Source organism: Mastacembelus armatus, chromosome 6 (assembly GCF_900324485.2).
Source record: "Mastacembelus armatus chromosome 6, fMasArm1.2, whole genome shotgun sequence".
Taxonomy (NCBI): Eukaryota; Metazoa; Chordata; class Actinopteri; order Synbranchiformes; family Mastacembelidae; genus Mastacembelus; species Mastacembelus armatus.
This window is the reverse complement of record NC_046638.1, coordinates 22,320,887-22,345,827: the sequence shown is the minus strand read 5'-3', so window position 1 is coordinate 22,345,827 and position 24,941 is coordinate 22,320,887. Positions and strand designations below refer to the sequence as shown.

Below are 24,941 nucleotides of genomic sequence, written 5' to 3'. Positions count from 1 at the left end.
AAATTTTAAATAATCCACATACAAAATACTAAAAAATGTAGTTTCTGGGTAAATTTACTTGTCCTGAGATCAAATCTAAAAAAAATCTAAGAGAAAAGAATGCTTGAAAATAGTTTTAAAAATAACAAATATGTCTGGAGTACCCCCTAAAATGCAATTTTTTCTCGTCCCACCCCCTTAATGAGCAAATTTAATCTAAAATAAAACAGTTTAAATGAAATTTTAATTTCATTTTTTTGGTATTATTTGTTTCATGCCTGTAACTGTGGAATCATTTGTTTTAATAAACATAATATTTCAAATAATGATAATTATTCATGGAACGTGTGTCGAACCTTGGAACATGCACGCAACCCTGTTACCATAACCATTTTTAGCATGGGAGAAGAAGAAGAAAGCACTGAATGACAAGACATGCTGGACATGACATCATCAAACAGTTTTCCAAAAGAATGGGTAGAGCAAAAGTATGTCCTCTCTTCTATTTTTCATATTTTCATAACATATTTAGCCTTGACTGAATGTCTCAGTCTACCTCATGCAACCCTGTTATACATATTATCAGAATAAGAGGATTATTTTTGTATTTTTTCTTTACGTATTTACATAAGTAAGTTTGTCCTCTTGGTCAGTAGTAACAGCTAGATAAACAGCTAGCTTCTACTCCTGAGAGAAAGCTAACATTAGTAAGGATTTGCAACCCTGTTACCTGCAACCCTGTTGCACCAAGTATTGTAAACACCAGATAAATCATGTAAAAAAAATTGTAAAATTGATCTGTAAACTGAGCTAATCAAGCCTTTGATAGTTTATTATCTATTATTGATGAATATGTAGCAGAAAATCAGAAAAGTGAAAGTTTATTTTTCAAGAAATTTGAAGCCCAAATGTCCTCCAATTCTGGAATGACCCTTATGTATTTTACATTGTAAAGCCATTTGCCAAACCCCCTGTAACTTTAAGAGTGCAATATGTACCTCGTGAGCAACTTTCTAGTTTTTTCCAAACTGACCCACATAGTCTCTACTCATTTTGAAAGAATGACTGCTGGCCAGTCAGGCATCATGGTTATTTTAGTCACTGCATGCTTCAGGAGATAAAACAGGCAGTGAGTGGTAGAGTTGTGTATATCTGCCACAGAGTTTTTAGGGTCACCACAGCTGATGCATCTTTCAGACTGACAGCTGAATTTTGAATTTACATTTTATTTCTCCTACTTTATTAAGCAAGTAAGAGGAAGGAAGAATGGAAGCAAGCAACCATGAAGTAAGTACAGCTGTGATGGAAAATGTGATATTTATTTGTAAACAATATCTGAAATGTTACTGCAATGTAAAAAAAAAGAACACTGTTTTTTTAAATTTGTTTTTGATTTCTCATGATGGTGTTTTTTGAAGTGGTTTACAATATCAAAGTTTTATCTATTTAGTCTATTTAGCCATCTTCTATTTAGATGGCTAAGAACAGATGGTAGTTAGTCTGCCATGACTCTAGTTATTTTTAACATCATCATAAGTTCCTGTTACCAACACTAAGACAGCCTATATACAAGGTTGTTGAAAACACTAAAGTTTAAAGTGTTGTCAATATCCTGTTATGACTGAATATATAGTTATGTTATTTGATGTGATCATTAAGAAAAAATGGTAAACATAATGCTCTGATTATGTTTGAATTTCTTTAATTTCATTTTCTCTAAAAGTTTTGCACAATACTCTTTTGTAGATGGGAAAGGAGGGAGAAGATAAAGCTAACACTCTAAATATAAATGTGACACCAGACACTGATGGAGCGCTCATGCCAGAGGCATCACAGTCATCCTCCACACCCATTGTCCTAGGTATGTCATATATCCACCATACATGGTTAAATCATTATTACTATTAAAAATATATTAAATAAAAAATATCTATTCAACAATATAAAACTTATAATTAACATGTGACATAATTTTAGACCTTTAACTGCTCCTGACAGTGTTATTATGCAAGTTGCAAAATGGCAAATTTGGATGGCATTGTTTTGTTATGTGATCAAAATGTCATCGTCAGATAGATGTATATTAAAAGTATTTTTTAAGTGTCAAAAATATTAAAAATGTTTTCGAACATATCTCGGATCTGATAGTTTCCTATATATTTTTTCAGAACACACAATAAATTATTAGCACATACAATCTGAATCTTGAATAATTAATACAACTCTGCACAGGGGTTTTATCTTATGCATGTTTAAATTATGCTTTTTTTTCTTCACACCAGGTCAGTTTGCCACTTCTGCAGAGAACAGAGAACACTATAGGGTCAAACCCAGTCCTGCCACAGATAAGGAAAATGCTATTATGCCAACGCTCCAGATAACTTTTAGCACCTTTACTGTTAAGAATGGTGAGGATCTCAAAGTCGAGATCCCAGTGACTGGGCACCCAACGCCAAAGATTGAATGGAAAAAAGATGGTCAGGCAGTTAAAGAGACATCGAGGCTAGAGCTTGCAACTACATCATCATTAACGGTTCTTCATATCAGATATGCTGCTAGGGAGCACTCTGGTCAATACTCAGTCACAGCAAGCAACAGTGCTGGAAAATACACAGGAGAAATCACTGTGGTTGTTCTTGAAAAGCCGGACCCTCCCACAGGGCCTGTGCGCATTGATGAAGTCAGTTGTAACTATGTTACCATCTCTTGGGAGCCACCCAAATACACAGGAGGCTCCCAGCTAGACAACTACATAGTGGAGAAACGTGAAACTACAAGTACAGAGTGGCAAACTGTGTCAGCAACAACAGTAAGAACCACAATCAAAGTCACCAAGCTGAAGACAGGTAGTGAATACCAATTCAGAGTATTTGCTGAAAATAGATATGGGAAGAGCACAGCAATCACCTCTCCTATTGTAATTGCACAGTATCCATTTAGTGCACCCACAGCTCCTGGCACCCCCTTTGTGTCAACAGTGACAAAGTACAACATGATGGTTGAATGGGAGCCCCCTGCCAAAGATGGAGGCAGTCCCATCATTGGCTATCACCTTGAACGCAAAGAGAAGAACAGCATTTTATGGACTAAGCTAAACAAGCTTCTTATCCCTGATGCTCACTTCAAAACAAGCGGTCTGGAGGAAGGCATAGAATATGAATTCAGAGTCTTTGCTGAGAATATTGCTGGACTCAGCCCATCTAGCAAGATATCTGAATGCTATGTGGCAAGAGATCCCTGTGATCCACCTGGTAAACCTGAAGCAGTTGTTATTAGTAGAGAGAACATCACACTTAAGTGGGTAAAACCAAAGTATGATGGTGGGAGCACCATCACAGGCTATGTTGTAGAAAAGAAGGAGCTTCCAGATGGCAGATGGATGAAAGCAAACTTCACCAATGTCATTGAGAATCAATTCACAATTACAGGTCTGACTGGAGGCCAAAGTTATGAGTTTAGAGTAAATGCCAAGAATGGTGCAGGTGTTTGGAGCAAGCCATCAGAAAGTCTAACCATCATTGCTCAGGATGTTATTGAAAAACCCACAGCATTTATTGATCCTAGGTTCAAGAGTACTACAGTTGTTCAGGCTGGAGAGACATTCATTATTAATGCTGATTACTTTGGGAAGCCTCTTCCTGAAGTAATGTGGCTCAAAGATGGAAGAGAAATTGACAAGGCTACACGGAGGATGGAGTTCAAAAACACCCTCACTCACACAGCTTTGACAGTAAGGGACTGTACACGGGAAGATGGAGGACATTTTATCTTGAACGTTAGTAATATTGGTGGAAGTACCTCTATCCCAATTAATGTGAAGGTCCTGGATAGACCTGGACGACCAGACGGACCTCTGAAAGTAAAAGCTGTTAGTGCAGAGAAATGTAATCTTCATTGGAACCCCCCTTTAAATGATGGAGGTGCAGGTATTTCCCACTACATCATTGAAAAAAGAGAAACAAGCCGTGTCACATGGACAGAGGTTGAAACTCATGTTGAAGCTGTCAGTTACAAGGTGACAAAACTGGTGCCTGGTAAAGAATATATATTTAGAATTGCTGCAGTAAATAAATTTGGCATTGGTGAGTTTCTGGAATCAGATCCCTTTATTGCACAAAACCCTTTTACAACACCAAGTACACCTTCTACCCCTACAGCCAGTGCTGTGACTGGTGACTCTATAACACTAACATGGGAAAGGCCAGAGACTGATGGAGGCTCAGAGATTGATGGCTACATCCTGGAAAAACGTGACAAAGAGGGTGTCAGATGGACTAAATGCAACAGAAGAAGATTAAACGATTTGCGTTTCAGATGTACAGGACTCACTGAGGGACATTACTACCAGTTTAGAGTACTGGCAGAAAATGCTGCTGGTGTAGGTGCACCCAGTGAACCAAGTGAGTATATAAAAGTGTGTGAAGCTACTTACCCACCTGGTCCCCCTACCAACCCCAAAGTGACAAACTATTCCAGCACAACTGTGTCACTGACCTGGTCAAAGCCCATCTATGATGGTGGAGCAGGTATCAGCGGTTTTCTAGTTGAGATGAAAGAAGCAGCAGAAGATGAATGGATCACATGCACACCAAGCACAGGTTTAGAGGACACAAGCTACACTGTGAAGAGACTGAGAGAAAATGTAGAGTACAATTTTCGTATTCGTGCAATGAACATCGTTGGAGTTGGAGAGCCTGTGGATGTCCCTGGGTCTGTGAAAGCAGCTGAAAAGTTGGAGGCACCTGAGATTGAATTGGACACTGCCTTGAGGAAGATTGTGAATGTTCGAACTTGTTCCACATTACGTCTTTTTGTCACCATCAGAGGAAGGCCGGAGCCTGAGATTAAATGGACAAAGGAAGGTGGAACTCTCACTGAGCGTGCTCAAATTGAGGTAACAAGCTCATACACTGTGTTACTGATTGACAACATCAATAGAAATGACACAGGAAAGTATGTGTTGACTGCTGAGAACTGCAGAGGCTCTAAATCAGCATTTATTAACGTCAGAGTACTGGACTCTCCTGGTGCACCAACAAACCTAGAGATTAAGGATGTGAAGAGGGACTCTGTGTCCATCTCCTGGGAGGAACCTCTTATTGATGGTGGAGCTAAGATTTCATACTACATCGTAGAGAAGCGAGAGGAGGCTAGAAAGGCATTCACAAGTGTCTGTAGCAACTGTGTGAGAAACTCATACAAGATTGACAATCTTCAGGAAGGATGTTTTTATTATTTCCGTGTCCTTGCTGTAAATGAATTTGGCTCTGGACTTCCAGCAGAAACCACTGAGGCTGTTAAAACATCTGAGGCTCCTCTGTCTCCTGGCAAAGTCACACTTAGTGATGTTACTTCTAGTAGTGCAACACTTTCTTGGGAGAAGCCTGGTCATGATGGAGGAAGCAAAATCACATGTTATATTGTAGAAATGCAAGCAAAGGGTGATGACACATGGACAATATGTTCAGAGACTAAAGCACTGGAAGTGACTATTAATGGGCTGACAAAAGGAAAGGAATATTTTTTTAGAGTGAGCGCTGTGAATGAAAAGGGAAAGAGTGAACCAAAGTCCCTGTTGGTACCTGCTACTGTGAAGGATACCAGTGCTGGGCCCATTGTTAACTTGCTGTCCAACAAATTCAGTGTGAGGGCAGGGAATGATTTAAAGATTGATGTTCCTTTTAAAGGTGTACCCCCACCAACAGCAGCCTGGAAAAAAGATGGCAACATGTTGAAAGAGACAAGCAGAGTAAATGTGTATACATCTACCACAACATCTCAGCTCATTATCAAAGATGCAGCCAGGACGGATGTTGGTGTGTATGAGGTGACTCTCACCAACGCCACTGGAACCACATCTGCTGAAATCGATGTTAATGTATTTGAAAAACCTGGCCCACCAAGTGACCTCGGTGTGGATGAAGTGAGTGCTGACTTTGTTTCTTTGTCATGGCAGCCACCACAATATACTGGTGGATGTCAAATCAGTAATTATGTTGTGGAGAAGAGAGAAACAGGGAGCATCATATGGCAGACTGTGTCTGCCACTGTTGCCAGGACATCAATCAAAATTTCCCGTCTGACCCAGGGCACTGAATATCAGTTTCATGTTGCTGCAGAGAACCGCTATGGCAAGAGCCACTTTGTTGAATCTGAACCTGTTGTTGCCCAGTATCCCTTCAAGCCTCCTGGTGCACCCACCAACCTCCATGTTGTGCAAGCCTCAAAGTCTGTAATTGTAATTGCTTGGAGAAAGCCAGACAGTGATGGTGGTAGCCCTATTACTGGATATCATATTGAATGCAAAGACCAAAGCAGTATTCTGTGGACGAAGTTAAACAGAAACTCAGTGGCTGAGAACCAGTTCAAAGTAACAAATATTGAAGAGGGTCTAATATATGAGTTCCGAGTGTGTGCTGAGAATATGGCAGGTGTTGGACCTTGCAGCATGCCATCTGAGCCTGTGGTGGCAAGAGATCAGTGTGATCCCCCACATAACCTCACAGTCACTAATATAACTAACAGCTCAGTTTCGCTCTCATGGGACAAACCAGAATATAACGGTGGAGCTAAAATAACTAGTTACATTGTGGAGCGTAAAGAGCTGCCAGATAGTTGCTGGCTTAAGTGCAACTTTACCAACCTACTTGACACCTTCTTGGAAGTGACTGGCCTCACAGAGGGTGAACAGTACGATTTTCGTGTTATTGCAAAGAATTCAGCTGAGCTCTTTAGTGCACCATCTGAAACCACAGGACCTGTTACTGTACAGCATGATGTGCAACCTCCCAAAATTATCTTGGAGGACAAATTTAGACAGGTGGTCTTTGTCAAAGCGGGAGACTTCCTAAGAATAGATGCTGACGTCTCTGGCCGTCCCAACCCTACTGTGTTTTGGCTGAAAAATGGTCGACATATTGGCACCAAGGGAAGGGTTGAGATAATGGCTACAAAGACACATACCTCTCTACTCATCAGAGAAAGTGTTAGGAAAGACTCTGGACAATATATTCTGACCTTACAGAACACATGTGGTACCACGTCTAAAGCTATTACATGTAAAGTCCTGGATCGGCCAGGCCCACCTGCTGGACCTTTGGAAGTATCTGGACTCTCAGCAGAGAAATGCACCCTGTCATGGGGACCCCCTCATGAGACTGGTGGTGCTGAGATCATGCACTACATTGTTGAGAAGTGTGAAAGCAGTCGTGTAGCTTGGACCCTTGTTTACAGTGACATGATGGCAATGAATTGTAAGATAACTAAGCTGCTCAAAGGAAATGAATACCTGTTTAGAGTGAGGGCAGTTAACAAATATGGGGAAGGTGAGAATTTGGAAAGTGAGCCCATCAAAGCCATGGATCCCTTTACTACCCCATCTGCTCCCACCAATGTTGAGGTCACCAGTGCAACTACTGATTCTATGACTATTTGCTGGAAGAGACCAGTCTCTGATGGTGGTAGCCGAATCAGTGGTTACATCATTGAGAAGAGGGAGAAGCAGGGCATTCGCTGGGTAAGAGTCAATAAAAAGCCAGTCTATGACCTACGAGTCAAAGCTTCTGGCCTGCGTGAGGCATGTGAGTATGAATTTAGAGTGTTTGCTGAGAATGCTGCTGGGCTAAGCGAACCCAGTCTCCCATGCCCGCTCACTCTGGCGGAGGATCCAAAGTTTCTGCCTTCCCCTCCAGCAAAGCCCACCATAATTGATTCATCCAGGTCGTCAATCACCCTGTCATGGAACAAGCCATTGTTTGATGGTGGTGCACCAGTTACAGGCTACAAAGTTGAATTTAGAAAATCAACAGAAGAAGACTGGACTGCTGGTGTTTATAACACAGACCAAACAGAGTTTACAGTGACTGGACTCACATCAGGGACAGAATATATTTTTATTGTCAGATCGATAAATAAGATTGGTATTAGTGAGCCCAGTCCGGAAACAGATCCTCAAGTGGCTATAGAAAGAGAAGAGGAGCCCAGGTTTGATATTAGCACCGAAATGAGGAAGACCCTGCTTGTTAAAGATGGCAGCGCCTTCACTCTGACTGTGCCTTTCACAGGCAAACCTGCTCCCAGTGTGACATGGGAAAAAGCAGAAGTAGATCTGAGAGTCAGAGGACTGATCAACACCACCAATTCTGTCACTTCTATCACAGTGGAACGAGCAACACGTGATGATTCTGGCAAATACATAGTAAAACTGCAAAATGTTGCTGGGTCTGCCTCTTTGATGCTAAATGTAAGGGTTTTAGATTCACCTGGTCCGCCAACTCACGTAAGAGTTAAGGATGTGACCAAGAACTCTGCCACCGTTACATGGGACATCCCTGAGAATGAGGGAGGAGCCCCTGTGAAGAAATATCATGTAGACATACGGGATATTAGCCGAAAAGGGTGGACAAGACTCACAGACAAATGCCGCCGACTGTCCTATAAGGTGTCTGACCTGGAAGAGGGAGGAATCTACTTCTTCAGAGTCACAGGGGAAAATGAGTATGGCATTGGTGTTCCAGCTGAGACGACAGAGGGAACAAAAATGACAGGTACAATCTGAGAAAAATAACCTCACTTTGTAACTTAATTACCTAAGTTGGATGTGAATGAAAAAGAAAATTTATATTAAACACTTATTTATCTTTCAGCGCATTATTCTATTTGCTCTATTTGTATTAATAGTACATCTTTTATTTTTCTATTTCAGATACAAATCTAGGAGCTTAACGTGTCTCTTTCAAATGGCTAAGTTAATCATCTCCTGAGCTCCATTTCAAGATCCTCACCTGTGTCTCATCTACAGTACATTAAACTTTTGTTTGGGAAGTTAGTTGAGTTATTGATATTCATGGACTATGTTCAATTCCCCAAATGTTTTATTTTAGAAAATGTTATATGAATGGATAAATTACTAAAAGATACTATTTTGTATCTATATGATTGTTTATAAAGGTTTTGGTTTTAGTAAGCTGAATTATTCACATATTGTATTTATTGAAGACACCCTCATTTTGTTTGTTTTTGCTGCCATTAAGAAAAAAACAACAGTAAAATGAAGATGATGAGAAAAGCTGTTACACTGTTATTTTGTACTGGTTATAGGAAAAGCATGTTGTATTAATACTGATGATATTAAGACACTCCAAGTAATACCAGTCCGATTCATTGAATAACTGCTGTTTGTTTTTAAACTACAATAAAATATAGATGATTTAAAGAGGTTGTCAGTTTTGCTTTGGACTTTCAAAATGAACAGAGTTAAAGATTCAATTCAAACAAACCAAACAATATAAAAACAAACAATAAAACAGAAAATCAGAAATTGATTTACTATTGTACTGTGAAATTTCAGTCTGGTAGTAGGCGAGGTGACACTATTACAGACTACCAGAACTTAAGGGTAATTTGATTGCTAAGAATACGATTTTCTTTCTTTACTGCATTTGCTGCCCTTGTCAAATAAAGCCCCAATAATACGAATTTCGATTGTGGTCGCTTCTACTTGCAAACTATTCAAATGTAAGGTACTCTAGCATGAAAAAGTGATATGTTTTGCCAGGTAAGGTATGTGAAAAGAGTATTAAAGTGGTATTAAAGTCAGTATTAACTTAGTATTAAAGTTTAGCCTACATAAATATAGATGATATAGATATAGAAATATAGCCTACTTATGTAGGCTAAACTTTAATACTAAGTTAATACAAGTTTTCTGTTGACCTTTGACAGGATAGCGGTTGTTTGGAAACACGTCACTATGGAAACCGTTACGTAGTTAAATACAGGAAAGACGGTCCGCGCGCCCCAGAAACAGGAAGTAAGCGATGCGAAACCCCCTAGCGTTAGTTTAGAAGTTCGGTTGGTAATTATTTACCACAACAGAAGTACGTTTTCGAGTCGGACATTTCAATATGGGAACTACGGCAAGTCAGCTCGGGAAGGATTCGCTCGCAGAATACCAAGTAAGTGCCCAAAGTCTCAAAAAGCACCGAGTGGCTCAAGTTGCGAGCAGTTGTGTTTACGCCCCATGGCAGCCAAGAATAACACGATGGCTAAGTGTTACCTTTGTATGCCAGAACAACACGCAGACTCGAGAAATGTTACAAAGGTCTTTACTAGGAGTTTTTGCATGCAGGGTACAGTATGAGGTAGCTAGTTAGTTAGTTAGTTACTGGTGGTTAATCTCTGTAAAGCAATGCCTGTTTGTTGCTAATGATAAGACAGACCCAAAAGTATTCTAGTGTAAAAATAAGTAGCTTCAGGATAATGTGTGCCTGTTTCCATTTTAATAGTGTTTACTTTCACTTTTAGGAGCTGACCTTCTTGACAAAACAAGAAATTCTTCTGTAAGTCATCATTTGCATGTCACAACATTACAACATTATTACCAAGCGTTGTAATAACAGACTCCACATTTTGTGGCCTTTTTAGTGCTCACAAGAGATTCACTGAACTGCTCCATAAAGATCACAAAGGTGATCCACACGCCAGAGTGCCAATGGATAGGGTCCTTACTCTACCAGAACTCAAGGTAAAATCATATAAAAGAGTGAAGCTGAAGGAGTGCACTGTCATGCTTAGTAGTCAGTTTAACTGTGTAACTGGGATTATGCTAAACATTATGTAGGATGCTCTGCGTACTGATAGACTGTGCTGATACTTTGGACGTTGTTTCTGTCCCAGTCCAACCCTTTCAGGAAAAGAATCTGCCATGTATTCTCAACATCTGAACAGAAAGACGGGAGCCTCACATTCGAGGACTTTCTGGATCTTTTGAGTGCCTTCAGTGACTCTGCTACTCTGGAAATCAAATCCCACTACGCGTTCCGTATATTTGGTAAATAAGATGATAAAATGAGCTAGTCGTCAGTAATATATATGGGTATAAATGTGTTATAAGCATAATAATATTTTCAGACTTTGATGATGATGGAACCCTTGATAGTGGTGATTTGGAGAAACTGGTTAATTGTCTGACTGGAGATACAGATGACACAAGACTAACCACTGAAGAAATGAGACAGCTCATCAGCAATGTAGGTTCACTGAGGCTTAAAATTGCCACTGGTTGTAGGTTTGTACACTGATGTGTCACAGAGCCTAACACCTGTTTCCCTCGTTTTTTTTTTTTTAGATTCTTGAAGAATCAGACATTGACAAGGATGGAACTGTAAACCTCTCAGAGTTTCAGCATGTCATTTCAAGATCACCAGATTTTGTCAGGTGATTAAAAATCAGGTTTCTTGTTATTACCAATATGGATGTTACTCAGCACAATTTTGCTCACTGTAACAGCTAATATGATTCATTTCTTTACAGTTCATTCAAGATTGTGCTGTGAAGAAATATTGTGGCCTGAGGAAATGCATTGCCCTTTGATTCTCAACTATGGTGTTTAATATTCCAAGTAAAACATTTTTAGATGTTTGTCTTAAATTATATGTACCTGTTGATTTTACCACCTCAATCCTTTTATGTATTATTTGTGAAATATAAAACCCCTATAATGTTTTTATAACTGTAAAGAAAATTAAACCATGAAAATACCACATATTACATAACATATTTATCTCAGATACCACATATTACATAACATATTTATCCCAATGTCTCTATGAATTTGTTGTGGTATTTTACACTTTCTGGTATGTTGTCCAAAGTCCATGATCAAGCTACATCCTCCTTGATAACAGCAGCAAAAGTGTTCCATGCCCCACACTCCACATCAACCACACGCATCTGCTGCTCCTTAAAGAACTCCACACACTGGGGCTCATCTGAACTGATTAACATCTGGTGTCCGAGTTGACCATATTCACCTGAAATGGTAATAGAAGGAAAGATGAATGGGGGAAGTTCAACGATATGTATATATCAAATAAATTATGTGCATTCAATTTAAACATACCCCAGCCCCAGGTGTAGAGGTCACCTGTAGCTGATATGAGAAAATATGAGATGAAGATGGCAATGACACTGACTAGCCAAGAAATGTGCATCAATATTATACATCCATTGTTAAGAGGGATGTCTTACTTGTTACTGCCGCTGTGTGCCGGGAGCCACAGCTGGCTGTCTTGATTTCACATGACGGAGTGACATCCAGGAGCGCTGGGAATGCCTGGATCGATATGAATACCTCCTCATGTTTCTCTCCCTCTGGTGAAGCTGTACTGGCAGCTGGGCACAATGGCCCTGTGAATGTTAATAAAAATATTAATTGTGTTTCACAGTAACTAAGTGCTCTATAATAAATAAAATCAAGGGCACAAGTCTCAAACATGATCATTAAAATAGTTACATCGGTTAGTAGAAGGCCATGCTATAGAAGTGAGTTTCAAGAAGATCGAAAGGAAGACAGAGTTTTCCATCCAGTGGTAATGTTGCTGTACTGCTACTTAAAGGTCCAATGTATAATATTTAGAGTAATCTATTATCAGAAATAACAGTACTCATAAGTATGTTGTCATTAGTGTGCAATCACCAGAAAATACCAACTGTTCATTTTTCTTAGTCTTCCGGAACAGCCTTTTAAATCTACATACGCAGTGGGTCTCATTCCACATGTTTCGACAGTAGCCTGGAACAGACAAACCAAGCACTGGCTTTAGACAGAATCACATTTTGTTTTCAAGGTGATGCTGTACCCTCCCTTATACCTGGAAACAGGGATTTAGGATGTGAATGGTGTACAGAAGATCGCATTTTGCAATCTCATCATTACCTTTCACATTTTTAAGTAGTAGTGTAGTGACTACTATGAGAACTATGCCTAGCAACATAATGTATGAAAGGTTATTCAAGTTAAGGGGGTTTGTCTGTAAAGAAGATAGAGGATTTCCCATGCCTAAAGTGCCATCTGTACCTAAATACCTTATGACATTGCAAAGTTTTTCAAATATCTGTTGTCACCCAATGGAGTTGAACGTGATGGCATTAATTAGTGGTGTTCAAAGTGCCAAAAAGAAAAAAAGACATTTTGAATGTTAGATTGTGTTTTGGGGTGAAATTTCTCTTTACAAATTTGATTAAGAAACAGAAATACCTGCTTGTTGGGTACTTTGTTGCTGCAGTGCTTTCCTCAAACCTCGCGAAGGAAGTCCGAGCTGACCACTCTCATTCCATCCCCACACATAAAGATCACCCCCATCTGTGAAGAAAAGGTCATTTGAGGCTGTGCTTTTTCACGTTAAAGGTATACCATTGTTAACTGCCAACATTTTTGTATCACACTTACCACTAAGGCACACAGAGTGCCAGCCTCCTGTGGCTACACAGCTCATTGGCATCCCCCAGAGCGCCTCCACTGCCCTGGGCTCCTCCTCAGAGGTGAGGCTCCCATGCCCCAACTGACCATGGCTGTCAAATAAGCATATGCACACTAGATCAACATATGCATGGATGTGATATTGCTTGAATTCACATCAAAGACAGATGTGTGAGTAATAGCTCTACCTGCCTAATCCCCAGGTATACACAGTCCCAGAGGCAGTGAGAAGGATGGCATGCTCTGCACCCAGTGCCAGACTCCTGGCTTTCAGCTGAGGTGACAAGGGATGATAGAAGGGAGGTTTGGGAGCTATGTAACCCCCAAAGACCAATGGGAAATTCACAGGTGTTTCTGGAAAATTGCAAGTGTTCCCAAGTGTACTGTTTAGCCATTTATAACTTCTATATACTAGCAGCTCAGGTCAGTCAAATGTTATATCCTTGTACATTACCAGAGCTTTCTGAAGGGGGTTTTATTTCCATGCTCCATGACAGAGTGTTCTCTTCCTTCTGAAGATTCCAGCATTCAATCCTATCTACAAAAACGAGGGTCAAGTACGATTCATTGACGTGAGCGTCTGTACAGCCATGGCTCTCTTCCATAGGAATTCCACAGGGCCCATTGGAGATGCCTGTCCCATAACCTGCCAGGCACATGCTGCTGTTACCTGTCAGACAGGGAGAAATAATATTATATATATATCATTATATTTGGGCCAAAAAATCTCAGAAATAACTTTTCTAAAATTATAGCTACTCTAGATGGCATAGCCCTGGCCTCCAGCACTACTGTAAAAAACCTTGGAGTTATTTTTGACCAGGACATGTCCTTTAACTCACACATAAAACAAATCTCTAGAACTGCATTCTTTCATCTGCGCAACATTTCCAAAATTAGGAGCATCCTGTCTCAAAAGAAAAACTAGAAAAAAAGAAAAACTAGTCCATGCGTTTGTTTCCTCAAGGCTAGATTACTGTAACTCATTACTATCTGGATGTCCCAATATCTCCATAAAAAGCCTCCAGTTAATCCAGAATGCTGCAGCCAGAGTCCTGACAGGAACTAGCAAGAGAGATCATATTTCTCCTATATTATTTTCTCTTCATTGGCTCCCTGTAAAATATAGAATAGAATTTTAAATCCTTCTCACATACAAATCCCTTCATTATCACGCTCCTTCATACCTTAAAGACCTCATAGTACCATATTATCCCAATAGACCACTTCACTCTCAGAGTGCAGGCCTACTTGTGGTTCCCAGAGTTTCCAAAAGCAGAATGGGAGGCAGAGCCTTTAGCTATCAAGCTCCTATCCTGTGGAACCAGCTCTCAGCCTGGGTTCAGGAGGCAGACACTCTCTGTACTTTTAAGGCTAGACTTAAAACCTTCCTCTTTGACAAAGCGTATAGTTAGGGCTGGCTTCAGGCAACCCTGAACCATCCCTTAGTTATGCTGCTATAGGCCTAGACTGCCCGAGGACCATCTGTGCACTGAGCTCCCCTACCCTAATACCCCCCCCACCCCTTCCCTTCCCCTCTCTTCCTCTCCTCCCACCTCATGTATATTCCACCATTGCTCTATCCACTCAGCCCAACCGGTCGAGGCAGATGGCCGCCCAAACTGAGCCTGGTTCTGCTGGAACTTTTTTCTTCCATTAAAGGGAATCTTTCCTCTCCACTGATGCCAAGTGCTTGCTCATAAGGGATTTGTTGGGTTTTTAGTTTTAGTTTTTGTAAAGTGCCTTGAGATGATTTGTATTGTGATTTGGCGCTATCCAAATAAAATTGAATTGAATTGAATTGAATTGAATTAATACATGAGTTGTAATAATACAGGAGTACTGAGCACCTCTGGTGATTTGGGTACAACGTACTGTACTAAGTCAAGGTATGACTGGTTCCAAGCATCAGCCTCTTCTGAGCAATGAACCACAAATTAATGACTGCAAAATTATTTTGTAATATACCTGCCATTCACCAGAAAATAATTTCAAATGTGACATGCATTTGAAAGAAGTAGCAGCATAGGACATTTAATTTACTCTGCTGTTACTGTAGAGACCACCCACTGTAACTCCAGTAAAGCGTCTTGTATATAAAGTATATAAAGTAACTTGATGTCAGGCCACTTGTAAAAGCTTTTCAACAACACGCATCATGGATAGAGCACATGCCATTATTGAATTATAGATATATAACTGTTAGCATTAGCATGGTCGTGTATTAAACAGTGTAACACACAAACAAGCATGCAGTCGCATCTGGGACAATAATGATCTCGTAGCAGATGTTTTAAAGTCATGACCTTTCTCACTAACTCGCCACGTATTCTAAACTATCGCGTTCCCGTGTTAGTAGGTTTGCATTAAACTATCTTGACTGACCATCCAGATGTAAAGATGCTCTTCGACTCCAACTTGCTCTGATCTGACTCGTCTGCAAACAGCAGCCGTTTGTGTCCACATGTTTCCCGAGCTCTGTCGGATGAATCACCTTTACCTCCTTCGTGACGTCGCTACGCCCATCTTTAATTACTTTTTCACTGGCATGTATTTGCCCAAACGCGTTAAAGCCAAACCCGAACCACCGCATTGATAATCACTACTGCGCCTTAGTGGGTTTCTTATGGAAACGCTCCTGCGCAGCAGCGCAGTTATCCGCGAAGTTTGTACACACAAATATAGCACCCGGACGTACCGCGCATGCGCAACTATTGACAGTGTATTGTCATTGATCAGAGGTGACAATATTTCAGATGAAGAAACGGATTTATTTAATTAAAGTGACCGTTAACAACTTTACAATAAAAGCACTGGGAATGTAGTGAGGCCATATAAATAAACACTGAATACAATTAGGTGAATTAAATGTTTTTATAGATCAACCACAATTCAAAATAATAATAAAAGTAGTGTGAACAGTGTAAAATGAAAGCAATGTGTTTTTTGGAAAGAACCTTTAGTAAAGAATGTATAAAATGTACTTCCTTTTTGGTCTTCAAAGTTGATTACAGAAGTTTGCACCATGTGCATGAATGAAAATAAACCCGATTTATATAACAATCTAAAAAATGATGTGAAATGGTAATTAAATCTCATCTGTGACAATGAAATCTGCTTGTCATGTATTACATGTTTTCTAAGAAATTCCTGTTAATAGTTTTTTGGTTAAGACATGAGCCTTTCAGGATCAGCTCACAGAACTGATTTCCCGCTACAGTGAAATCATTTCATTGGTCACATAATACTTGAAGCACTTCACCACTGTCCGATAGCATGTTAAACACACAGCAGTTCTAGGGTTCAGTTCCTTTGCACTTTTCCTTTCCTTCCCTGCTCATGATGATGCCATACTCCATGGCCTTGTCCAGACAGTTCTGAGCTATCTTAGAGACAGGGTCTGGCATGTCCTCTCCACCCTTTGCCAGGACAGACAGGATCTCCAAAGCTTCACTTTCCATGAGACTCTCAGCCAGGCTCTTCTCTGCCTGCATCATGTTCTGAACGATGACCACTCCACGATGACGAAGGTCAGGTATTTCACTGAGCAGCAGCGCCTGTACAATCTCTAGCCAGTGGGTCGTCTGAGAATCGAGTACAACAGTGCGTCATGTGAGCCACAACAGACTAAAGCATTGTCGTAGTATTTGCAAATCTTGACAGAGGTGTAGGTACAAGCTAGTATCTTGCTGCATTGGTGCACTTACTGTTCCAGGGATCCAGGCACAGAGCTGGGGCTGCTCAGCAGTCAGCATGGCCAGAGTTCCTGCAGCTGCTTTCCGCAGCCTCTCGTCCTCCTCTCCACTATACAAGACCAGTAGTTTCAGGCGATCATTCCCTGTGGCCAGGAACAGCTTCTGCACCTGGGGACAACCAAACACTCACTCCTTTGACTTTAACTTTTCTACCAGTTTTTGCCATGGAGTCTGTCATTAATAATGTGTCTTACCTCTGGACTTAAAACCAAATTACACATGCACTCCGTGGCAGACGCTCGAACAAGGTCATGCTCTTCAAACATGTAACCTTCAATTTTTGGTACTGCCTTCTCCTTTATGATCTTTTGTCTGTAAAAAAGTGCACTTTATCAACATCGGTGGATACTCTTATTCACAGATATAAAATCGTAATGTCAGACAAAGACAAATTATGAAAGAAAGTTTGAATTCGAGACCCAAAAGAATGTAAAATTTGATCTGATCTGGGAAAAATAAAAATTTTGTTGCAAAAAATTTGACAAGAGACTGAACATTAGCTCTTTTAAGAATATGTACTGCAACATTGAATTTCTGAGAGGCAAATCTGATGTTCTAATGTTTTAATTTTTTTAATTTAACATAATATTGCTAAATAATATAAAAATAACTAAGATTTAAATTTGCACATCAGTTTAAATGTTTCTGGTACTATCCTCTCATTATAATTGACTGTATATTTTGGGCATGTATTCTTAGCAGAGTTGTCCCCCTAGTGGCCAACCTCAGTCTATCATTGATGCCAGCCAGGTTGGTGAGGGCCATCAATGCCTCAAAGTTCTGTAGTAGGGTGCAATCAAGACTCAGAAGACTGACAAGGGGCCGCACCACCTCATAGATCTAATAAATAAAAATGGCAAGGTTAAACAATTTTGTTTGTTTGTTTTTTCTTTTAACAGATTTTTAAACTGGCTTATTACTGATTCTTCTCACCCTTTCTCCTGGAAAAGCAATCTCTGGGTTAGATGTGATGGTTATCTTTGCCAGAGCTTGAGCGGCTTTGATTTTTCCTACATCTGTGTTGTCGGATGCCAGTGGGATCAGAGCCTGTGGAGGAAATGTGTCAACATAAATAAAACAAAACCCCTAAAGCAAAGTGGTCAGATCAGTGTGCAGGCAAAACTAACTATATTTATCAGTGTGCTCTACCTTCCCTCCTCCCTGTGCCACCACTGTGCCTCTGTCTTCCTGTCGCTCCACCACAGCCAAAAACACCCTGCCAGACAAAATAACGTTAACAGAAAATAAATAGAGAGAACAGTAGGTGAAAAAGACTTACTGCCATTTTCCTACCTGGCAATACACTCCCTGCAAGCTTCAGTGAGGGCTGGACTCTCCTGTTTGACCATGCACACCAGGGCAGACACCACACCAGCCTCCAGCAGCTTCGCCAACCTTTTCTCCACATAGGAAGGTGCATCCTGTCACATGATGAGGCAGATTATATAAAACAGAAAACAACATACATGCATCAAGCGTTTAACAACCCTTGAAGAAACGTTAAGAGTAGGATGGAGTTGAGAGTAGTAAGGTTACTGTACAATATTATAAGAATACTGATGTTTGCTGTACACAAAAAAGTAGGACTTCAAAATGGCACCTTGGGGTGCTCCTCAGGCACATGCTGCTTTGCATACTTGGCGAGCTCCACTAACTGAGGGTCTGGCTTCTCAACTTCATAGCTGTTGGTGCAGTTCACTAGTGTGGAGCCCACAGCAAAGAGCACAGTCTTATCCTCAGACTGCAGGAAGATACAAAAAAAACATGTCTGTCAGTGCTATCCTAATTAATATACGTGTGAACCGTTTCTTGTGGACTGTCATGATGGTAATTTCAAATTCACTACATAAAAATAAATGACAATAACCACTAAGACCTTTTTCAATCAGAGGAATCTGAGTTTAAAATTGGTTTGTGGTTTCTATGCATGGAATCCTAAAATTACATTCCTCAAACCTTTGCGAGTTCAAACATGGCCTGGAGGGCATTCTTGTCTTCCACTAAGTCCTCCTTAACATCAGCATCAAAAGTGAGGTAGGCAAGGCCTTCCACAGACCACCGGCGTGAGGTTGGAGGCAGAGACTCATTACACAGCCACCTAACAGAGAAGAAGATAAAACTTATGTCTAACTTCAAATCCAATCCTGATCTGTTGTATTTAGTAATGCTACACAACAGTGTGGAGCAGATATGGCACATTTCTCTTAATCTACACCATGGTTTAAAATTCAGAACTGGCAAACATACTTCCTACACTGCTTGGCAAGCTTCAGTGTAGATCCCTCAGCAAACTGCTTCATGCTGAAATCTGTCCCTCCTGCTGATCCAAGCTTGCACAAACCCTGGGTAATAACACACAGGAGATAGTTAGTTTTGTGTATATTTAGAAATGTTCTTTTCTCCAAATCTCTGCAGCACTTACCACCAGGGCTCTCACACGTATCCGGTCATTCTCGCTCTTCTTGTAGAGGTCTTTCAGAAGTGTCACGCCATTAGCTGTGATGAAGGAGGCTCTCTTGGCCTTGCCTGCAGCATGGATAAGAGCCTCCACTGCTACCTGCTGGTGAGTCACATCTTCAGAAGCACACAGAGAGATCACAGCGTCCATCATCCCTGACATCTCCAGCGTTCTGTTACCCACGTCGCTTGGTCCTTGGAGGAGTACCGATACGGTCTGGATGGCTCGTAACTTGCCGTCAAGGCCAGGCCGACTAAAGTGTTGCCTACCCAGAAAATATCAGATAAGAAAATGACAGAAAGCCACTTTAAGGCTTGTGGTTGTGTAATGAGCAAAACTGGTGGTCAACTCACTGAACATATTCTTCACATAGTTTGTTGAAGTTCTCCCTCTCTTTGTCACTCTTAAGGTCATCGTAGAGTTTGCTAAGCAAGACAGAACAGCTCATGTGGGAGTTGTCTGTAAGACGCAGTCCTTCTGAGAGCTCGGGGACTGTCCCAGCCACTTCCAGGATTTTCTTTAGTCCTGCTGAAAGACAGGGAGTTCATTGATCTGGCACCTGCAATGTCAGATATGATGGGTGACTGAATATCTAAAATGGGTTTGGAATAGTTGGGCCTAACATAATATACATATAACTATACTGAAAAAACAGAAATGGGTATGTCCACCAGAAAGTCTATGGCTGTTTTGTTTTCATCAAATTACAAGGATACAATAATTATTTTAGGCAATTATAGTTATTTGAGTGTGTTTCTTACCCTGGTCTATCACCCATAATGTGAGAGAGTTATCAGGGTTTTTCAAGGACTTGCGAGGTACTTGTTTGACCAGGAGGTTGATGGCACTGTCTCTGCCCGGCCCTGACACGTTAGAAGCTGGCATCATTCCTAAAAGGTGACGTAACATTGAGCGTAGCTCCTTGGAGGGTTCTGTGTCAAAGTCATACAGTCATTTACTAATGAAAGGACAATATAAACAGTTATACTTTTGTAAAATTTCATGTGTAACTAAGTCCAAATATAAACAGCATCAGAGTCCAAACTCACCAGGAAGTATAGCTTCTTCTTTCCCTCTGATCTCTCTTCTCATGCCCTCTGTCAGAGCTTCAAACATCACCTGCAGCAGGTGGCAGGCAGCCAGAGACACAGTGGAAACGTCCGATCCCATCACTGCACACAGCTGCTCCATTCCTAAGTCATTCACTATAGCCATAGCCTGGTAATAAAATAATGGATGTCAGCAGCAAAAAGCAGCAAAGCAATTAATGAGTGTTGCTAGCATGGTTGATACTGTGGAATGGATGGAAACCAATAAAGGAACACAAGGCAATCTCTATGAATACACTTGCCCCAAGAGAAAAAAACATAATATTACATTAACAACCATTATTTAAAGGTGAAATGTTGCTTAATTCTTCAGGTGGTTATATTACACTTACTCTGGATTGATGTCCTGTGCACAAACCAACCAGGGTCCTGAGAGCAGAAAGGACAATCTCCTCCTGCTTTGACTGAAGAAGTTTCTGAATCAGCTTCACGCCATCGTTACGGAAGATCTGCTCAGCTCCTGCCTCCTCCCGAGATAACACCACTAGATTCTGAGCAGCCTGAAAATGATTAATGGACTACATTACTTTGAGACACAGATTTATAGACAGCTCAAGATAAATTAAGATACAAACACAAAGGCTGAACTACAGAACGTCATTTGCTTTATGACCCCTCCTTTACCTTCTGTCGATCTGACTCTTTTGCAGATGCATCTAAGAGGAGGGAGAACATTTGCTGTACACGAGCATCTGTGGAGTTCAGTTGTGCTGACTAAAAGGTTAAGAGAAAAACAATAATTAGCAACAGTACCAAGGAAGAGCAGTTTCAAGATCCACCTCCTTGACCCTTCATCCAATCATTTAAATAACACAGCATCACCTTATGCTGGATCTGTGCTCCCAGCTGTCTGAGCAGATCCTGGAAGGCTTTGTTTTTGGGCTCCAGCTGGGCACACCTCTGAACATCCAGAAAGGCTTGGTCAAGACGGCCAAGCTTTTGAAAAGCCTGAGCCCTCCGAAACCTGGCCTTCATGTCACCTGGATCAGTCTCTAGAGCTGGAAAGAATGGCAGCCATGAAATACAGTTCAACAAAGGACATCCATAAATCACAAGTTAAAGGGACAGACCATGCAACATACCTAGAATGTTTATTATTTAGTATCTTTTAATAATGATGGACCTACAGCAGTGGTGAATAGCTTCTTCCATCAAAAATATGACAGTATGTGCGCATACATTTTTCAGTTAATCTGTACATATCTAACTATATTATCATGAGTATCAAACAGCTGCATTATGCTTTTTAAACCAATGCAGAATCTCAGATTGTGGTGATCCACAGCTTCTACTATACCCAGACCTTTCCTTTTAAAAATCTCCTGTGGTACTGGAAAATGTTGCCGTGGTATTCATGCACTACAACATTTCTGTACCATAGATAAAGTAAGATGTATGATGGGGGCCGCTGGTGGCGTAGCGGTAGCATGCCCGTCCATATACGCAGGTGACGCTGGTTCAACTCCTGAGCCTCCTGTCCTGTATACCTGCATGTCCTCCCCTCCTCTCTACCCTAGCTTCCTGTCTCTCTACACTGTCCTGTCAAAATAAAGGCAAAAACTGCCCAAAAAAATAATACTTTAAAAAAAAAAAAGTAATGTATTACAGACTCATTGATACACTAAAGAAAATGTTTCCATGGCGGAAACAAATATAATTCCTAATCATATCCTGTTGTATATGAATGGGGTAGAGATTACACAAGAGTTTGTCTGATTATGCAGTGGACTAGACATATAATATGCATTTACCGTAGTTGATTTTATGTCAAATCTAAAAACACAAACTGTCATTTTAAAAGCTATAAGTAAGTTTCTGTTCTGTTTTATCACTGGCGCAGTCAATGACACCACAAACCAACAACTTTACAAAGAACTGAAATATTTTAACATATTTGACTTACATTAACAGTGTAAAAATTACAACACTGGATCACAGTCTGGACAAAATCTAATTTTAAATGCAGTAATGATATTGTGAAAAAATCCAGTGGATGCCAAAGTTCTGTGTTACTACTTGATAAATGCATTTAAGTCTGTAAACTGGGATCAATCAACGTGTCACAAAAGTATGAACAGATTCCAGGTGCAGCTCCAATAAAGCTGCATATGTAGAGAAATCACATGTGCAATATGTGTGGGCTTGTAAAATGAAACTGGGTGGTTAGACTGCAGATCAGGTAAAAGTGGTGTTTTCCACGTGGCGTCATGCAAATGTGTTTGCATAACGTTATAGAGAAAATACAGCCCACCTTTGGAGGCATCAGACTCCGCCTTGCTGTACTCCTCCAGCCTGAGGTAGCAGGCAGCGCGGTTGCGGTGCAGAACAGCGCTCTCTGCTTGGCTGCCACTCAGCTTTAGCGCTTTGGTGTAACAGCAGGCAGCGCCCTGCATGTCTCCTACCTTGAACAGGACATTCCCTTCCTCCTTCAGCGCTGCAGGGTCCTGGATCACACAGAAGAAGTAAACAACAAGGGCTCGGGATGACTAAAATGCTTCGAAGAAATGAATCTAGATAAAATCACCTGACTCCTGTCACCTCACCTTTTCTTTTTCACTCACGCTCATCTTTGAAATACTACACAGAACACAGGGCTATTGGAATATGCTGAATGTGACGCTTAATTTTACTCAACTCGGACACACACACGCCGATAACTTCTGACAAACGTTACATCTTGAAACGCTTCCGGGTGTCTAAAGCACGTTGATGACGTTTACGCGCCAGCCCCGCCCTTCCCTCCACGATTCATTCCCATAAAAGGAAGCAGCCGCAGCTTTATTTGGTTGTATTTTCACAGTGTGCTACTGTTCAGTCAGCACGGTCACACAATGTTTTTAAACCAAGCTGCTTCTGTAATGTAAAAGAGGAAAGGTTAGAAAAACAAGCAATTATGGATTTTAACACTTCCAGCCACAAGTTTTAGGGTTAGAGGTGAACTAAATGTTTCGTGTTGGATTAAAGCATCTAATTTTATTTATCAATCACAGAAGCCAGTGTTATAGAAATACAAGGTCATGAGTGCTAGTCCAGCTACTTAAAACATTATGAGTTTGTTTTTCTCACATGATTACTAATTTCTATCCATCCATTATCTATCATGGGGATCTGCTGGAGCCTATCCCAGCTCTCTCTGGGTGAAAGGCAGGGGTCCACCCTGGACAGGTCACCAGTCCATCACAGGGCCACATAGAGACAAACAACCTCACACACTCACACTCACTCCTATGGGCAATTTAGAGTCACCAATCAACCTGACATACATGTTTTTGGACTGTGGGAGGAAACCAGAGTACCTGGAGAAAACCCACACAAGCACAGGGGGAACATGCAGACTCCACACAGAAAGGCCCCTGATGGGTTTCATACCAGGAACCTTTTTGCTGTGAGGCAATAGTGCTAACCACTAATCCACAGTGATGCCCCTGTACAGGAGTATCTGTGAAAAAATAGAGTCATTTTTCACAGAAGACATTGTGTCAGGTCAAAGTAGAAGAAACACAGGTGTAAATGATGAAATTATTAATGACTGTCATGGCTTAATGGGACACCTGTGTAGAACGAAGCCATTTTAATTGTCATTTTTAATGTCACAGGTGCTCTTTTTCTATTACACTCAAAATGTTTCCTAAGGGAAACTGTCCATAGTGGTCTAAATGCTAATTTAAAGAATTATCCACACTGCCAGGAATATAACAGAAAGCAAAAATACAAAATAAAACACTAACACTAAATACTGAAAAAATCATTTAATTCATCTGCCTACAAACAATCACATTAAAAACTTTTAACTTTAAAAAGTATTCTAATTAGCCTAAAAAAGCCCACCATGTGTAATTTGTCTGTAATTGTAGACTTGGACCTATTCATAACACTCTGACACTAAATCAGATATTAAAATTATTCAGTACAAACAAACAATACCAACATTAACAATTGAAGGTATTAATTAAAACAAAAAATACAAACAGTCAAACTTTATGTAATGAACTAGTCACTGCAGCTGGTAACTAAAGGCGCATAAAAACACAGTAATTACTTCTGAAATGCAGTATGGTACAATAAAATATACAGCTGCACAAACTGGAAACACTCAAATAAAATGGCTACACAACAACAATGTATTTCAGTACAGTATATGAGCAGCTGTAGTTGGGGATGGAGTCATTTTTATTAGTTGTGGCAAAGCATACATGCATGTCACTATTTGGAGTAAAGTAAAAATGACACATTGCATTTTGAATCTTGACATATGAATTTCAAACTGTACATGTAAACTCATATGCTCACATACAGTTTGTGCCCGCAGTATAGTGAGGCCCTACCATGGTCCCCAAAGATAAAGTCCAAACCAGAGATGTTCTGTCATGGTATTTCCT

At 40.5% G+C, this 24,941-nt stretch overlaps 4 protein-coding genes across 6 annotated transcripts; 2 read left to right on the top strand and 2 right to left on the bottom strand.

Annotated features, from left to right (window-relative positions):
- Positions 1–1,091: 1,091 nt before the first annotated feature.
- LOC113133059 (titin-like) lies at positions 1,092–9,193 on the top strand. Its single transcript, XM_026311587.2, has 4 exons — positions 1,092–1,266; positions 1,726–1,840; positions 2,262–8,525; positions 8,684–9,193. Exons 1-4 carry the CDS (start codon positions 1,246–1,248, stop codon positions 8,701–8,703), a joined length of 6,420 nt encoding a protein of 2,139 aa, XP_026167372.1. The 5' UTR covers positions 1,092–1,245; the 3' UTR covers positions 8,704–9,193.
- Positions 9,194–9,766: 573 nt separating this feature from the next.
- cib1 (calcium and integrin binding 1 (calmyrin)) lies at positions 9,767–11,512 on the top strand. Its single transcript, XM_026312350.2, has 7 exons — positions 9,767–9,935; positions 10,285–10,319; positions 10,405–10,504; positions 10,657–10,810; positions 10,891–11,009; positions 11,108–11,196; positions 11,293–11,512. Exons 1-7 carry the CDS (start codon positions 9,885–9,887, stop codon positions 11,312–11,314), a joined length of 570 nt encoding a protein of 189 aa, XP_026168135.1. The 5' UTR covers positions 9,767–9,884; the 3' UTR covers positions 11,315–11,512.
- A 7-nt stretch (positions 11,513–11,519) lies between these two features.
- rccd1 (RCC1 domain containing 1) lies at positions 11,520–15,879 on the bottom strand. Of its 2 annotated transcripts, none has more exons than XM_026312347.1 (8): positions 15,626–15,879; positions 13,695–13,910; positions 13,429–13,594; positions 13,211–13,332; positions 13,019–13,123; positions 12,010–12,168; positions 11,882–11,911; positions 11,520–11,792 (listed from the first exon to the last, which is right to left on the bottom strand). In XM_026312347.1, exons 1-8 carry the CDS (start codon positions 15,831–15,833, stop codon positions 11,641–11,643), a joined length of 1,158 nt encoding a protein of 385 aa, XP_026168132.1. In that variant the 5' UTR covers positions 15,834–15,879; the 3' UTR covers positions 11,520–11,640. The 2 variants fall into 2 exon arrangements, with proteins under 2 accessions (XP_026168132.1, XP_026168133.1); XM_026312348.1 differs by having other exon boundaries at positions 13,429–13,552.
- Positions 15,880–16,095: 216 nt separating this feature from the next.
- On the bottom strand, positions 16,096–23,247 carry unc45a (unc-45 myosin chaperone A). Of its 2 annotated transcripts, none has more exons than XM_026312286.1 (19): positions 23,106–23,247; positions 22,814–23,006; positions 21,385–21,560; positions 21,187–21,276; positions 20,895–21,062; positions 20,503–20,671; positions 20,215–20,385; positions 19,807–19,981; positions 19,418–19,718; positions 19,243–19,337; positions 18,952–19,093; positions 18,596–18,736; positions 18,289–18,416; positions 18,145–18,211; positions 17,929–18,042; positions 17,720–17,835; positions 17,190–17,307; positions 16,948–17,103; positions 16,096–16,824 (listed from the first exon to the last, which is right to left on the bottom strand). In XM_026312286.1, exons 1-19 carry the CDS (start codon positions 23,127–23,129, stop codon positions 16,537–16,539), a joined length of 2,832 nt encoding a protein of 943 aa, XP_026168071.1. In that variant the 5' UTR covers positions 23,130–23,247; the 3' UTR covers positions 16,096–16,536. The 2 variants fall into 2 exon arrangements, with proteins under 2 accessions (XP_026168071.1, XP_026168072.1); XM_026312287.1 differs by having other exon boundaries at positions 16,537–16,824; positions 19,807–19,978.
- Positions 23,248–24,941: the final 1,694 nt, after the last annotated feature.

Coding starts and splice junctions, on each gene's coding strand:
- LOC113133059 (XM_026311587.2), top strand. CDS start 1,246: ATGGAAGCAAGCAACCATGAA. Junction 1,841..2,261: donor CTCCACACCCATTGTCCTAG/GTATGTCATATA, acceptor TCTTCACACCAG/GTCAGTTTGCCACTTCTGCA. Junction 8,526..8,683: donor AGAGGGAACAAAAATGACAG/GTACAATCTGAG, acceptor TTTCTATTTCAG/ATACAAATCTAGGAGCTTAA.
- cib1 (XM_026312350.2), top strand. CDS start 9,885: ATGGGAACTACGGCAAGTCAGCTCGGGAAGGATTCGCTCGCAGAATAC. Junction 10,505..10,656: donor TTACTCTACCAGAACTCAAG/GTAAAATCATAT, acceptor TTTCTGTCCCAG/TCCAACCCTTTCAGGAAAAG. Junction 11,197..11,292: donor AGATCACCAGATTTTGTCAG/GTGATTAAAAAT, acceptor ATTTCTTTACAG/TTCATTCAAGATTGTGCTGT.
- rccd1 (XM_026312347.1), bottom strand. CDS start 15,833: ATGCGGTGGTTCGGGTTTGGCTTTAACGCGTTTGGGCAAATACATGCC. Junction 13,333..13,428: donor TATACCTGGGGATTAGGCAG/GTAGAGCTATTA, acceptor CTTATTTGACAG/CCATGGTCAGTTGGGGCATG. Junction 12,169..13,018: donor ACAAAGTACCCAACAAGCAG/GTATTTCTGTTT, acceptor TAACATTCACAG/GGCCATTGTGCCCAGCTGCC.
- unc45a (XM_026312286.1), bottom strand. CDS start 23,129: ATGAGCGTGAGTGAAAAAGAAAAG. Junction 20,672..20,894: donor GCACAGGACATCAATCCAGA/GTAAGTGTAATA, acceptor TTTTATTACCAG/GCTATGGCTATAGTGAATGA. Junction 18,043..18,144: donor TGGCACAGGGAGGAGGGAAG/GTAGAGCACACT, acceptor TTTCCTCCACAG/GCTCTGATCCCACTGGCATC.